The sequence below is a fragment of the Molothrus ater genome, chromosome 14, assembly GCF_012460135.2.
Source record: "Molothrus ater isolate BHLD 08-10-18 breed brown headed cowbird chromosome 14, BPBGC_Mater_1.1, whole genome shotgun sequence".
Classification (NCBI taxonomy): domain Eukaryota; kingdom Metazoa; phylum Chordata; class Aves; order Passeriformes; family Icteridae; genus Molothrus; species Molothrus ater.
Window position 1 is genome coordinate 9,854,029 of NC_050491.2, and position 15,802 is coordinate 9,869,830.

The 15,802-nt window shown below is 39.5% G+C and overlaps 1 protein-coding gene across 2 annotated transcripts in view; it reads left to right on the forward strand.

The window, feature by feature from the left end:
- TENM1 (teneurin transmembrane protein 1) overlaps nucleotides 1-15,802 on the forward strand; it is a 661,862-nt gene that overhangs the window by 553,334 nt on the left and 92,726 nt on the right. For both annotated transcript variants that reach the window (XM_036401914.1, XM_036401915.2), the window contains 3 exons: nucleotides 8,433-8,618; nucleotides 9,660-9,683; nucleotides 11,927-12,073. In XM_036401914.1, the coding sequence (XP_036257807.1) occupies nucleotides 8,433-8,618; nucleotides 9,660-9,683; nucleotides 11,927-12,073 (357 nt within the window). The remainder of the gene's footprint in view (nucleotides 1-8,432; nucleotides 8,619-9,659; nucleotides 9,684-11,926; nucleotides 12,074-15,802) is intronic.

Sequence of the window (15,802 nt, forward strand, 5' to 3'; positions counted from 1 at the left end):
ACAAGGAAACTCCACATTTACTTGGGTAACAATATTTTAAAAATGTCTTGGTCAGATTTCTTTGTGCTTCTCCTTGCCCTTGTGTCAGTCTAATCTTCCTTGCTCTTAAGTTACACTTCTGCTCATTTATTTTAAACATTGCCCACACTGGTCTCGTCCAACCTGCCAACCTGTATCATAGCTAAAAAAGAGACAAGTTCTGCAGCTGAAGTCTCTTGTGTGGCAAGCCCAGCATAGTTGTGTTCTCCTTTACACCAGTGCTGTGGCTGGGTAAACAGAGATGTTCCCAGTGCCAAATGAGGAATCCTTTTCAGTGGTATCAATTTTCAGTGCTCTGGCTGCCTGAAATGAAATATCTGTTAGTATGTTTACCATTACCAGTCCAGCTTCTTCAGGCTGTATTGATTAAATTTTTGTACTGTAAAAATACCATTTTGAACCCCAGCAAAATCGATATAGAGTGAGGTTTTATATATATATAAATTGGATTTGGATCAGGAAGAAAATCTTCATCAGATGAAAAATAAAGCTGGGTGAAAAAAGTTTGATAAAAGATCTCAGAAGAGGAAAAAGTTGCTCTGTCATTTCCCCAGCCTCTGTTGTATTTGCCCTCTAGACCCTTCTGTCTGTCCACTGATTACTTTTCTACACAAATAAATTTTCAAGCAAATTGAGGCTTCCTGTTTCAAAAAGATACTTGTAAATAGATGTAGCATTATCAGAAACTACCTAAAAGGGCTTTTTAAATGCAATGCATTCATATATTTTGTGATACACGGTAGTGCTAATGGTAACCTTCCTACTGGAGGCTAGAAGAGTTATTTATAGAGTACCTAATGCATCAAGAATAAGTTCAATGAGATGATGGAAGGATTATTTCCAGAGAGCAATTAAAACCACCACTTTATGGGTAGTGAAGCATTGTGAGTAACAAACAGTGAGGATATGGCATTTCAGTTGCAGTGGGTTTATTTTATATGTTGTGGCCTGTGATAAGAAGATAAGAAAGGCAGTTAGGTAACTGCAAGGCAAGACACCAGACAGGTTTTCTACATAGAACTTAGAGTAGGAAGGTTTAAAATGAAGTAATGTTTGGGGAATGGGGAAGTTTTACCTTTGGTAGATATAGTTGATGGTTGTGGTTGTGCAATAATTGTGTTTGACTTATCCCAAATAAGTCAGGGCTGTGTGAAGTTTAGATCTGCCCCCCCCCTTTATTTTCTGAATTACTGGCTATTCAGTAGTTCTTTTCTGCCACTCTTGTCTCTCTGAGGAAGACCCGGCCTCCTGAAATGCCTCTTTGCCTCCTGGTAGAACAGCTCCTGAAATAATACTGAGCAAAACATAAAGAGTGCCTGGGCCAGTCCTTTACTCAGATTTCAGCTGTGCTGGTTTGTTTTTTTTTAAATGCTAGTAAGACCACACAAAAGCTTATTTTCTGGAATCACTAATTCATTTCATAACAAAACCCAATGATCTATTGAAGAGAAAATAGAAACAGGTTATCAGTCATGTAATCATGCAGGAAAGAGGGTACTTAATATGAATTTAAGTATTGGAAGACATCAAGAAGACACAAGAAAGAAATGGTATTTGAGGGGGCTAAGGCATGTCCATATTTGTGTAATTCATGGAAAACTGTAAGTAGTTGGAATATGTTATGAACCTCTCTAACATTGTTCAGAGCCAGAAATGAGGGCAGATGCAATTTAGAGTTGGACTTGCTTTCTCCTTAAGTTTTTTCCCAAATAATTCTTCTTTCGCTTAACGTAGTTTTATATGCATGCTACAGTCTTGCTTCATGACAGTGTCAGAAAGGATAAATATCAATAGCTGAATAAATTTAAGCATTCTAGTCTGATAACAGACTGTAATAGAAAAGTATTTCAGACAAATGTTTCAGGTCAGGTGAGATGAATCTCACCCTTCGAGTCTTTTGTTGGGATGGGCCACCATGTCCCACTTTGGGCAAGGGCAGAATCTTTGGAAATGACTGTGAAAATTATTTTGGAAAGATATATGATAATAAATTCAATGCAATAGTTTTGCAGAAAGAGTTGCTTTGAATTTATTCACACAACGGTAGCACATTGTTGTGGTATTGTGAGGTGACCTTTAATATATTTCAGTGTCAGATATTAGCATGCAATGCATGAAGAGTGTTGCAGCAAGAGAAACTCAGATTGAGAGAATATTTTTTTGTGAAGATGGTCTGATAGTGGTATGAATTACCTGTCATAGTACAGTCCTGCTCTCTGTTGCTGGGAGCTTTCAGGGATGCCAGGTATGATTTAATTTGAAATGATAATAGATGATCCTCTGAAGTCTTTTGCAGCTGTATTCTTCATAAATTTATGTTAAAATAGATCAGTCATTTGGGGATAATCTATCGTATTGATTTATTTCTTATGGTACTAAATTTCACATTAAGTTCTGTGGCAAGTTCCCATCACATGTTCCTCAGTGGTGTGGAGGATAGGGAATAGATGGGCAATGCACCATTGCTGCCTCTCCACATAGGAACCTGATTTCAGTTTTCCAAAGGGAACATGTTCACAAAACCTGGCAGGTGACAGAGGAGGACCTCAGCATTAATGTTTTGAAGACATTTGCAAATCCCTTTGATTTCCGTCTCAAGCTTGAAGAGCCGGTCCCGCTGGACACTGGCATAACCTGTGTAGTACTGCTGTGTTGCCCCTAAAAAAGCTGTCCCTTGCTTGATCATAGGTCACAGAATGGTTTGGGTTAGAAGGGATCTTAAAGATGATCCAATTCCAACTCCCCTGCCATGGGCAAAGCCATCTTCCACAAGACCAGGATGCTCCATCCAGCCTGGCCTTGAACACTTCCAGGGATGGTTTATTGGCATAGCTGCGGCTTACTAACAATGTTCAAAATTACACACCTAACCAAGGTTCTGTGACACTGCTGGGAAAGCCAGGATCAGATGCAGTTAACATCCAGATTACCAAAGAAATTCATGTGAATTGGGAAAATAAGATAAGCTGTCCATAAAAATAACATCTCTCTAGTACAGATATGTACAACTCGATGTCTGCATGAAAGCTCTACTGTGCACTCCTAGGTAACCTTCTTTAAGGGGAACAAATTTCCATTAGGTTTTAAAGAAAAAAAAAGAAGCTCAAATGCTTTTGAAACTCCTAAAACTTCATATTTTGAACTTTCTTGTGGTGTAAAAAATTATATTAATATAGTCAGTTGCTGAAAATAAAAGCTAGAACAGTGTTGTCTCCAGGACACAGCAGGAAGGTAATTTAAAAAGCTCAGGAACATTGTTGAAATTATCATGCAAACTTATTAAATGTAATGTATATTTAAATTGAAAAAACTTCTTTATTAGGGCTAGATAGGTGATTTTTTTTTGCTGCCTCTAGCAGTTAAGCTTATTGGGTGAAAGTCAGGGTAGATTAATTTCTAATCTTTATGGAAAACCACTTATTAAAAAATGGATAGCAAAATTATTAATATAATACTGAAAGTTTAGACTGTCTGTAGAACAAGACTCACCACTGAACAAAAGTATAATGAGTATTTCATAGTATTTGGCCACTTTTGTTTACATATAGTTTTGTATTCTTGGCATGATTTTCTAGGAGTTATTTCTGACACATGTTGAATTAACATTAAAATCTTCCCTATCATTACAAATTATAAAATATTTAGCTGTAATTTCCCTTTTCATAACACATAAGTAGGAACTTATTATAAAACACATTTGAAAGAACTTATTGTTGACTTAGATAATTAAAATGAAGAGTGTGGAGTGAATTTTTAATGCTTTTTAGATTAGCTCAGGAATGATCAACTATTTGTCTCCTCCTCAAGAATATGTACAAATAATGGTTCACAGCTCACATTTGCCTTTTTCCAAGAAATAATGAGCATTCAGAATTAAGGGCATGTCAGTAAAAATTCTAGACTGAATTGAACATTTTTTAAGTCTCTTCTTCATTAATTGGTGTGAGTCTAAGGACTTGGAATTTCAGATTTGATGCAAACTGTATTTGATGAAAGTCTGAGGGAAGCTGCTGGGGTCAGCTGAGGCCATCCCCAGTGCTGTGCCAGCACGATGCTCACAGTGACTCTGCATGCCTGGGCTTTTTTCAAAACCAAAATTGACTTTCCAGGCCTACATTTAGAGAACCTTATTGAATTTCAAAGTGTACAGGTACAAAAACTGCCACAGGGCCATGAATTACTGTGAATTTGGGTGACTCGGTGTCCTGGGAACCCTGAAAATTCACATGTGCTGAGGAGTGGGGTCTCAGCCACAGACCAGCCTGAAGCCCAGCTTGCTGCACAAGGTCTGCCTAGAGCTCAGGCAGGCAGGTGTAGGTCCCACTAAACTGTGACACAGAGTAGTGGCAGTGAAGAGATGGGTTTGTGTAACCTAAACACCAGCATGGTCAAGGAGCTAAGGTATTGTGAGCGTGGCACTGTACATGGCAGGAATGAATGGCAATTAATGGAGCAGCACAAGTAAAGGCTTGTGATGTAATATCCCTGAATCAACTAATCCAAACTGTTCCTCTTGTCACCTGCCTCCCTTGTTACCTTACAGAAGTCATCTCTTTGCTCTTGTCCTTTGCAGTGAGATGATGGCACAGCTTGTGGCTCCTCAGCAGGACAGTCTCTGTCCAGGCTGGGATTTGCATCTCCTCCCTCATCCTGCCTGTATGGCTGCTTTGATCTCTCCTTGGGCTGATTTAGCTCAGCTAGCTGGCAGGTATTAACCCAGGAAAATAAACTGAATAATTATCTGACAGTTCCATGATCTGAATCATCTCACCAGTGTTCCCATGCTAAGCACTAGGCAGGGATCGCAGAGCCACAAGATGGATGGAGAGGAGGAGGAGGAGTTGAGTAGCTATTTCAGTCAGAGAAGACATTTTTGGCTGTCTCAGCTGCTTGCACTGACCCAAGCAGAGCCCTTCCCCACTGTGCTGGCTCTGCTGCATTTTGTGGTGCTTCTGTGTCCTCTAGGACCAACTGCTTTGGAAGGAGGAAGATGCTCCCATGAGCTGAGCAGCTGTATGACTTGCTCTCCACCTTCACTTCTGTGTGAATTTTTGCCACATCAGCTTTATTTGAAGCTATTTACCTAGTTAAAGTTACTGTATAATTTCCCATTGCAGTTGGTCCCTGAGCACTCAATGGAGTATCTCATTTTGTCCAGTCTCTGGCAGAAGCCCTCAATACAAACACAAATGCTAATGTGGCTCCCTGCTACACAAAGGTTTCTGGGCTTGTTTATCTGCAGGAGGAGTTAAGAAATAGTTTTGCATTTAAAAGCAGGACAACCTGAACTGATAATCCTTTTTTTGATCTTAGTTGTTTGAATTAGCTGTGGATTAAAGCTGCATGTACTACCACAGCATTAATAAGATGACATTAGGCTTGATTTCCCTTGCTTTGCATGAGAAGTCTGTGGAGAATCTTGGATTTGCTTGGCAGAAGAATACATTATCATGGTAAACAGCACTTCTGAAGGCTTATGAAATCACCAAAAAGAATGTAAGTCTCAAGGTTGCCTCAGTGATGACAAAGTGTGAATTGGCTGAACTGCAGGTCAGCTAGGGTAGCTGAGGAAAGTGTCTGGTCCAAACTAAGATGCCTCATATCATTGCATCTGGTGCTTACAAAATTTGGTTTGGTTTTCATTAAAGAACATTCAGACTCAATATTTTGGGGAAAAATTAATTTTTAGCAGGAAATGCAATAACTAGGTAAGTTAATTTCGAGTATGATCTTGTGTTGGAAAACAGAACAAAACAAAAAGTAGCCTTATGGGTGAATACTGTATATACTGACCTAGGGTATTTTTTATAAGATAGTAATCTAGTATCTCCACTTCATTAAAGATTAGGTTATGTTTAAACATTTTATTCCATGTGTAGGGAAAACAGTGGAAAACTTTTTAACAGTTTAAGGTCCGTTTAATTTTTTGGTTTTAAAAGGGAGATGTGTGCAAGATCTATCCCTGTCCCTGTGGTAGGAATGTGCCTACATTGCCTTCACCTCCATGCTGTTATTTCTTTTGTTTGTTTGGAAGATGAGTTTGTCATGATCAGATTCTGTGGGGTAGTGCAGCCATGCATGCCATGTGTGGGAATGTGTTCAAGCTTTTCCACAGCTGGTTCTTGGGTCTGTTTACAGACAGTGTGTAGGAGCTGTTAGCACTCCTGACAGGGTCAGAAGCTCTCTGTATTGCTTGGTTTCCCCACTTCAGCCATTGCCACTTCTGTATTCCAATGCCTACAGTCTTCCCTGAAGTTTTGGAATCAGTTGAACTAAGCCAGTCCCAAAGCTGCAAAAGTCTGTGTAGTAGAATGTCAATCCAGAGGGTCAAGTTGACCATCAGTTCCACTTAGCTCAGTATATTGTAAACTACACAATATTTATTAATATCCTCTTAACAATCTTCTCCAGTTGAAGTAAAATATCATAAGCAATAATTATAGTGAACTAGAGGGAGATATGGGGAGATCAAACACATCCCTCTAGCAGCCTAAATTCTTAAAGTATTTGCTAGATTTAATTTTACGAGTAGACCAATGTCCAAGCTGGAACAATAGGTTCAAATAAAACCAGTGATCCTCTGCCAGTCTGCTTGGGAGTGATGCTTTTGTGAACTGGTGGGATCAATTCACTTCCTATACATAGGAGCAAGTATTTGGACATCTTCAGTACCAATGGAATAAGAAAGCAAGTCCTCCTATGGTCCTCCAAGCAATCTCCCAGGTTTCCAAGGAACAAACAAACAAAACAGCCAAGACAAATTATGCAGCAAGGGGGAAGAAATCCTTTCCAGTACCTGCAGGCAGGCAATCCAAGGCATGAAGCAGTAGATGAATATGTGATCAGCAGGCAGCAATCAAGACTTTTTAAGGTATAATGCCCCAGACTCAGCACAGTTTTTCATTTGAATATAATAGAGCAGTCTCTTTTCTTGTCTTACATATTGTTTTTCAGGAATATCATAGAATCATATCCTCATTCCTAAGGACAATACTTTACAGTTGCTTTTACTGAATTTTGTGTGATGTTCTTTACTGTGCCTTCTGCTTCTGAATTTGAGTTGGACAATGCTCTTGCAGTTTGTCACTCACCCATCCTTTTGACTGTGCACTGTGCTGTCACCCTGGCTATTACCAAAAATAAGGGCTAAGCTCTCACTCAAGACAGAGCCCAGCATGTCTTTGATGTCACTGTGCTGTTCCAGTTCTGTGCTGCTTTTTCCTTTGTATTAAAATGATTGGAAGATAAGATTTCAATTTAAACTTTAAAAACTTTTCTTGGTATGTAAGCGACAGCATTTGTCACTACAAATGGTTTTAAGGATGCTTATATACAATAGTTCCAAGATCTAAATGATCATTGTTTAAAATCTGTCAAGAGAAAAATCCTGCCACAACTAAATATGTAGAATTGACATTTGAAATGGGAGTAGACATGAGCTTGGCTTATACTTTAAGTGCTATCAGCTGCTTTCTGAGAGGAAGAAGGAGGAGACATTTCTGTAGCAGGTTAATTAAAGGATAACAAGCAAATTCTGTATCTTTACAATAGTTATTCTAAATAAATTCAAACTACATGGAACCTTTCTATAATGAAACCATTCTTTTCACAGAACAACTTTAGTATACCTAGAAGCAGACTTGCAATTAGCCTATGGTGATGTATTGAAACAATTCAGGACTTTGATACCACTTCACAATCAGGGCTGTTCTACAGAGCCCAGGTAGAGAAATCTTCCAAGGGCAATGAAGGAGGTATTACTTGAAACAGCTTTCCTGGTTTCTTAGCAGTTGACTCATGAAGGTCAGGAAGGAAAAAAAAGTCTGAATCCTTGAAAGCCATTTTAGAACTGGGGGGATCTGAATGGCCTGTAGGTCATGTCATGTTGCATGCTGCTGTCAGAGTGAGGTGCTTGCCTCATCTCTTACTCCCTTTCTGGTGGCTCTCTGTCCTACAAGTGAAGGGCATTTTGTCATCACTGCAGACATTTGAATATCTATAAGATTGGTTTGCTTATATGTATTTTATGTGCTACTTTATCCTTTAATTCAGTTCACAATATTTGAGTTTGTAAGAGATTTTAGAACTGAGTCTTAGAAGAATTAGTCAAAAGATACAGACTCTTTCATGTCATTGTTTGTCTGCTTCAGACCTATTACTCTACCCTCTGCAAAGCCAACATTTGCAGTCCCCACCCCAAATAAATAAATGATAAAGTAACTGCTAAAGAAGGAGGCAGCCAGATTGCATAAGGTCAGTACTGAGTGATAAAATCCCATGTTTGATCCAGCTGATGAGTGACATTCATACAGAAGTGAATTAGTCTTGATGCAAAGTCTGTTTGCAGTATGGAAGTGCTGTTCCACGTGCTGTACTTTTGTTTTTCTGTGCAGAGCTGTGTACCCTGGACTGTGGCAGCCACGGTGTCTGCTCCAGAGGGATTTGCCAGTGTGAGGAGGGCTGGGTGGGACCCACCTGCGAAGAGCGGACCTGCCACTCCCACTGCGCCGAGCACGGGCAGTGCAAGGATGGGAAGTGTGAGTGCAGCCCAGGATGGGAAGGGGACCACTGCACCATCGGTAAGGGGCTTTTGTACCTCAAGAAATGAAGTACATAAAACCTTAATCCAGTTCTATACAGATAACCATCATTCTGATTGAAATCTGTTTGGAAAAACTGAGACTCAGAATCTAGGCAGGTGTAAAAAAGGTGCCTCTGCACTCTGTTTGTCCCACAGAATAGCACCGTGGCACAGCTTTCTGTGTAGAGGAAATAACAGATTAATTTAAAAAAAACACAGAAAGGAAAGATAGCTCAGTCCTAACATATCTTTGGGATGTGTTCAAACTTGAATGTTATAGTCAGGAAGGAAAAAAATGTTTAAAAAGTAGAAGGTGTGAGGAAACAAAGCTATTATTTACATTACATAATTCTTGCATTAAATCTCTTGCCTTTCTGTCTGAGGATTTACGTATTTTACTTACTGCTAATGGTATTTTTCCTAGAGCTGACTGCTAACAATATTCCTAATAAGGTAAAGCTTTCGGATCTTTCTAGAAGTCATTAAGTCTACTATTAAAGTGTAATAGTTTTATTTTTAAAGAAATTCAACAGTTTTTTGAAAAGTCTAAGAGAGTTTCTCCCTAAAATGTCCCAAAGTGAAATTATTATCTAATTGTCAGAGATGAGCAGCAAAAGATCTCACATTTGTTTCTTGAAAAAAAATCTAAAATGTGTTATCTTTATCTGGAGCATTTTAAGATAATTCAATTCCCTGGCTCTAGAATTTACTAAATCAAGAATTAGGTTTGTGATGGAGGAGCAGCCTAATTTTCTGAAGATTGTTTAGAGCAAATCCAGAGAAGGACCAAAATACTTGAAGGGATAAAAAGACCTGCTGTTCACGTTGTAGGCCGTGCCAGGTGTGGTCCCTGCACGCTTGTCATCAAATGGAGAACGATCACAAACACAATGCTCTGGTCACAGCAGCAGGAATAGGTCTGCCTGCAGGAAGAGGGAGACATTTTATATCAACCCCCAGGTGTCAAGCCATAAGCAAATGTATTTTCATTTGGTACAGAAGTTTGATCCATCTCAGTTTTGTTCTTTTCTTTTTTAAGCTCACTACTTAGATGCTGTTCAAGGTAAGTTTTTCATATCAGCATTCCAAAAAAAGTAATGAAAATGTACAAAAGTATTGGGAATGGAGTGTTTTCTGTTACTCATTTTGTTTGAGCTTCTGTACTGCTAGGTTCCCAGAATAGATGACACATTTGTTTATGGAAATACATACAGATATATATGCACACACAGAGATTTACAGCAGAAAGTGCAGTTTTTAATAAGTAATGTGCTCAACTCATTTGCAAAGTTGTACCAATGTAAACATGTTTTACAGGGCCATCTGATGTTCTGTTAGGCAAATCCATTTTTTGGTCTTGTTTACCATCCAAAGTAATGCCAGAGCTGAGGACTTGTATTGATACTGTCTCCCATGAGAAGTAAAAAAAGTACTTTTTTGTCATTTATGCTTGAAGTAAATTTCTTTTGCTAGAGCAATGCTCTTGTTTTCTAAAGCTGTCTGTGCCAGATGTGATCTAGTTCTCTTCAAATCATATGATCCAAGAGTTAAGTTTGATGTTGCTTTGTGTCTGGTGCTGCTCATTTGATTCCCGTGCATTGCTGCAGGTCCTGCTCGTTCATGTCAGTGTGAGAACCTTCCCAGTGTGACAGCACTCCCTGTGCCTGCCCCACACCAGCGGTGCACAGCCCCTCCCAAAAATGCTGCTCACTGAAACATCAAAATAACCATGAGTTCAGAAAGATCTCAGTGCTTGTTTTCTGTTTCTTGTTTTATTTCTTTGGAATTAGATAATAATAAAAGCACCTAAGCATTCATTTTGTTGCATTTATAGACTTAGGGGGTAACCATACACAGTAGCAAAATATAATAATGTACAAGAAATTAATTAATTCAGCAGGACAGTGATTGAAAGTGGAAAAACGTCCACATTACCCAAAAGAGCTCTCACATCCTGCCCTTTCCCCCAGCTCCCTGGAAGAGGCTTTTACTGTATCTTTGGTGGTTGCCAAGTTCATGTTGTTTTGGAGTAGCATCTTCCATAACTCAGTGTGAGAAAATGGTGCCACCCATCTCCAGTTTTTCTGAGTAAGAGAGTCAGACTCTCTGATTCCTCTGTTTGCAGATGTGATTGATAAACTGTGCCAAGGGTGAGAGGAGGGAGATCATGTGTCTCATGTAAAGTTACCAGGAAATGTTCTGCATGTGGGGCTGTGAATCACAGCCTGACAGACCAGACTCTCCAACTGGCTCCTCCAAACTCCATTTGGAGGATCTTGGGGCTGTCAGGCACTGATTCTTCTCTCCTTCTCAAAAAAACCCTCTCTCTGATAGCACCTATGTGTTGATGATCAGTATCAGGTGCACAGGGGCTTTCAGACCCTGTATGTCCATGCTGGCAAAAAGAAAGGAGCCAGCTTAGAAGTGATGCCACTCACTCTGTCAATCTTACTGCCAAGCTTTATCCATTGTCCTTTGGCTCCATGTGTGACATGGTGAGGATCTGAGAAATGTCTGAGCTGGCACTGCACCATGCAAGCAGATGGACATGAGTGTACACATCCAAGAGACCATTCCTCTCTCACTCTTACAGGCAAGAAATCTAAATGCGAATGTCCAAATTACTATTGATTCAGAGCTTGCAAGTCTATAACTGAGTGGATGCTACAGCCCTTGGTCCAGTTTTGATCTAGAATCAGCACCACCAAGGGGCATGTGTTGGTCCTATTGGAATCAGCTCTAAAGGAAGGGAGTGGAACAGGAAGGCAGTGCTCCCTCAATTGCCTTCTGTGGGAAGAGTGTGTTGTAGTATAAATCAAATTGGCTTTTTCTCAGTCAGATGAGTATTTATGAACAGAATAAAAAGGTCACTTCCACTCCCTGCAATGTGTAGGATTAGGTCCACAGATGCCAGTTTGTCATTTAGACAATATATTCCGTGTGCATCTTTGATATAAATCTTGACTATGTGTGTGATATTGTTAGTGAACTATAGTTTATTTTTCAATAGAGAAAGAGATGGACATGACTTCAGAACTTTATATCATGACTTTACTCCTGTAAACAAGATATTAAACACTAAAAATCCTTATTCCTCACTGAAAAACTACTTTTGGCCAAGCAAAGGGAAGGACAAAGCTGGGGATTTTTCCATATTTGGCCAGAAATGTAAGTGGCTCTCAAGCTGTGAACATTTGAAGGCAGTAAGTATAGTGCTAGAAGTAGGAATGTTAATGAATAATTGCAACTGCAAAATAAGAGAAAATATCCCTTCATGAAAGCTTTTTTTCATACTTTCTCTTTTAGATGGTTGCCCAGGTCTCTGTTATGGAAATGGGAGGTGCACTCTTGATCAGAATGGGTGGCATTGTGTTTGTCAAGTGGGCTGGAGTGGCTCGGGATGTAACGTTGTCATGGAAATGGTGTGTGCAGATAACCTGGACAATGATGGAGGTATGATACATAATTCATGTGTCTCTGTTTATCTGTCACATTCTTGACTGCCATTTAAATCCATAGTTTTGGTGTATGCTTTCCTTTTTATCACAAAATGTCATTGTTTGTCTGTTTGCTCAAGACAGTTCTTCCACTGACTTCATCTGAAGTAACACAGTGAGGAAACAGACCCTTGAGCTGGATGCTACTGAAGGCAGAAAATATCTGTGGCCATATTTACCATCCCACTACTTGCTTTTCTTCTCATAAAAAGCAAAGCAAAACAAAAGTGTAATAAGTAATTTCCTGTATCTCCGTTCCACTCTTCCTCATAATTCTGTCAGTCTTTCAGAAATAACAGCCAAGAGAAACCCAAATGAAAGAAACCTCTGTGCCTGTCAAAATGCATCCAGTTAGACTTCTATTATTATTAATTTTATATATATGCAAGAATAAAGTGCACATTTGCAGTTGCTTTTAACATTAGTCTCTCTTAATATTTCTACTGAGACACAGCCCAGTTCTTGCAATTATCTGGACCTACTTTTGAAAGACTGTTGAGGAGACTAGTGTAGAAAGTGCACAGAAGAGATTCTGGAAAGTACTGTAAACAGAGCCCTGTACTGAAATAATCATTTGCTTCTTTCTATCAGTTGAATAAGGGCATTTGGCACTAAGTGCTCCCCTCAGTCCTCTGTGATCTTGATTTCACTCTAAGGTTGCATAAGTTTTAGGTTTGCTGGGGAAAACATAGTTCTTTCATACATTGGTCTCTGCTTCCTTTCCAATAGTTTGTTCTAATACAAGAGTTGGAGTTTTGTTGTTTTTTTTTTTTTAAGAAAAAACATCCAGCTCTATTTCAAACTTGCCAGTGGGAGAGAAGCCACAATATTCCTGACTGGTTTCTCTCAGAGTTAATTATTTTTCCTGTCTGTCTTAGGAATACTCATTTACTGAACAGTCAAGGACTATTGCTTTTCTCTCCTTCACCTGCTACCATCCTTTACTGTGTGCTTGTCCCATCCTCAGAGCTGTGCAGCAGAGGGTGGATTCAAGGCCATGTTTTGTCAGGCTTTCAGAAACTTGCAACAGTGCAAAAGATGTCCCTCCCCATGGCAGGGGCTTAGAACAGGGTGATCTTTAAGGTCCCTTCCAACCCATCAGTTCTATGATTATATGATCAGCCCCAAACATGGTTAATTTCTTTTTTCTTAGATTGTACACTGAGTTGTATTAAAATACATATTATCTTATTGTGTCACACCTAAAGACCATATCAGTGTCCTGGATGAGATCTTACACTTGACTGTAGGGGCAAAGCTTGCTATGATGATTGTCTGTTTTCTTCTAGGTCATTGATAAATTAAGCTTGATGTAGGTCCAAGAACTGAGGTCACTGTGGGACCTCAATAGAAACATTCTGACTCAATGATGATTCCTCATTTACAGATATATTTTGAGACCTTCTGATTTTGTATCCTGTGGCCTCTAAGACCCTGCTGTCCTTTGGCAAAGGACATTCCTCATTTCTGAACCCTATTCAAAATTGCCTTATTCCTCTCATATCCTTCCTTTTCCACTTTATTTCCAAGAGGTCCTGTCTCTGCCCACTGTCTGTGCTCTCCTGCACTGGAGTGTGTCCCTGTCACACAAGGTCCCCCAGCTGGTGTCCCTGCCCCCTGTGCTCTCCCATCTGTCGCTGCTCTCCCCCGCTGCCCGAGCCTCTGACTCACTGCACTCTTAGATCTGCCCACTGAAACCCTGGTTAGCCTTAATGTATGGAAAGCATTTTCTGATACTCTCTGTGAACTGGCTCTGTATAAACTGCCCTGTACTGTGATTTTGGGTGCTTTATATTCTGCAATAACACTGAGTTATTGGAAGAGTTGGCACTTTTAACTCTAAATCTCCTTGAATTTGTCAGTTTAAGGCAGACACTTCACATCATTTCACCGCAGGTTTTAAAAGCAATTTTCTTTTCCCTTTTAATGGGAACATAACATGGACTAGGACAGCTCTGTTGACATTAAAATTAGAGATAAGTGCAGAGAGAAATATTTAATTAATCTGACTACTACAGATGGGCTAAATGTAATTAAATTTTCTTCACAATTTTCTATAAGAAAAGAAAATTATATCTACATATTATAACCACTTTTCTTTATATATATATATATATATATGTATATATACATACAAATATATATATATATGAAGTTTGTAGGACCTAATTTGCCATAAGTATAAATTAGAAAAATTCCCCTAAAGTCATTGGAGTTATACCAGTGTTAGAATAAATTAGAAGCTGTGTGTTTCAGGGTTTGTATACCAACACAGCAGGAAAATCAGGAAGTGGGAAGGAGGTGTGACATTACCTCCTAAGTCCTGTTTGCTGGGAGGTTGAGCCTTAGACCATGAGAATATTATGGTGGCATAGCAAGTTTTCATCCACCAAGCTAAACACCTGGAGTAGGTTCATCAGGATGGAAGTTAATAGTATTTTCCCCTGCAGCTCAGGTGAGTTAAACACAGCTGACAGGTGGTAGCTTCCTAAGGCCTTAGGATGTGACATAGTCAGTGACACATAGCCCAAGAGATAATTAAGTGCCCTTTTATAGGCCAAATCATGGAATTCTCACCTAGCAAAGATCTTAATCATTCCATTTGTGTTAAAATCAAACATTTATATCTCAGTCCTATTGTACTTCAAGTACATGAGGAGGAGGTCACCACCAAGGAACAAAGCTGCAGTAAAGTTCAGCAATTATAATTTCAAACAAAATCTAATTTTAGGACTTAGACAAAGGGATAATTTTGTGTAGTTTCACGTTATTTTTTCAGTTAATTTGTCACATGGTACTTTTGGGGATGGAAAACCTGAGATTTTTATAATTCAAAACTACATTTAGTGACACAGTAAAAAAAAAAAAAAAACAAAAAAACAGGTTAGTCCCAACCATAAGGATTCAGTAATGTCATTTAATTGGCATGAGGAAGAGTTAGTGTTGTTGTTTACCCTGTATTAAGAGCACAAAGGCTTTGGGAGGGGGAAAGTCTTGAATTAATTTTTTAAGGACTGATATAATCATATAAAGAAAAGCATATTCACAGTCATCCTGGTCCTGCAGCCACTGAAGCACCAGGACCCCCTTGGTGCAGTTACTGCTGATGGTAAGATAAAACACATGTGGAGCTATTCTCAGGGGCAGGGAAAGTGTAATTTCTTTTAGAGCCCCATTAGGATTTGCTGCACTTGTTCCCTGGCTGTACCAGAGCTGCCTTTCCCATTCCAGCTCATAAGTCTCTGTTAGCTTTTTCCTGCTTGCAGGCTTAAGGGCATGTTTACCTGTTCAAATATCACTACAAATATCAGTGGAAAGGTCTTAGCATTATAACAGATGCACGATGGCATGGTTTGCACTTGCTCTCATGGAGTGCTTCTGCAGTCTGTTAGCAGTGTGATGTCCATTAAAAAATGCCAAGGAGTCAAGCAGGTGTCCTTTGCAGTGGGGCCTTTCCCTCACTGTGGCTTCCCTCAGCATAATTCCCCATTCCTTATCCTCCTTCTTTCCTGTCACAACTGAGTTTATTTCAGTTTATAAGATGAGCCATTCAGCTCATCTAAGCAAGTCATTTCCTCATGTCCTGCCACTAACTGAGCTTCATTGGAAGCTCCAGAAGATCTCTAGAAAGCTCTGCTGAGCTCTTTGCAGGCAAGGTGCCTGTGTCTTGGGGCAGGAGGCAGAA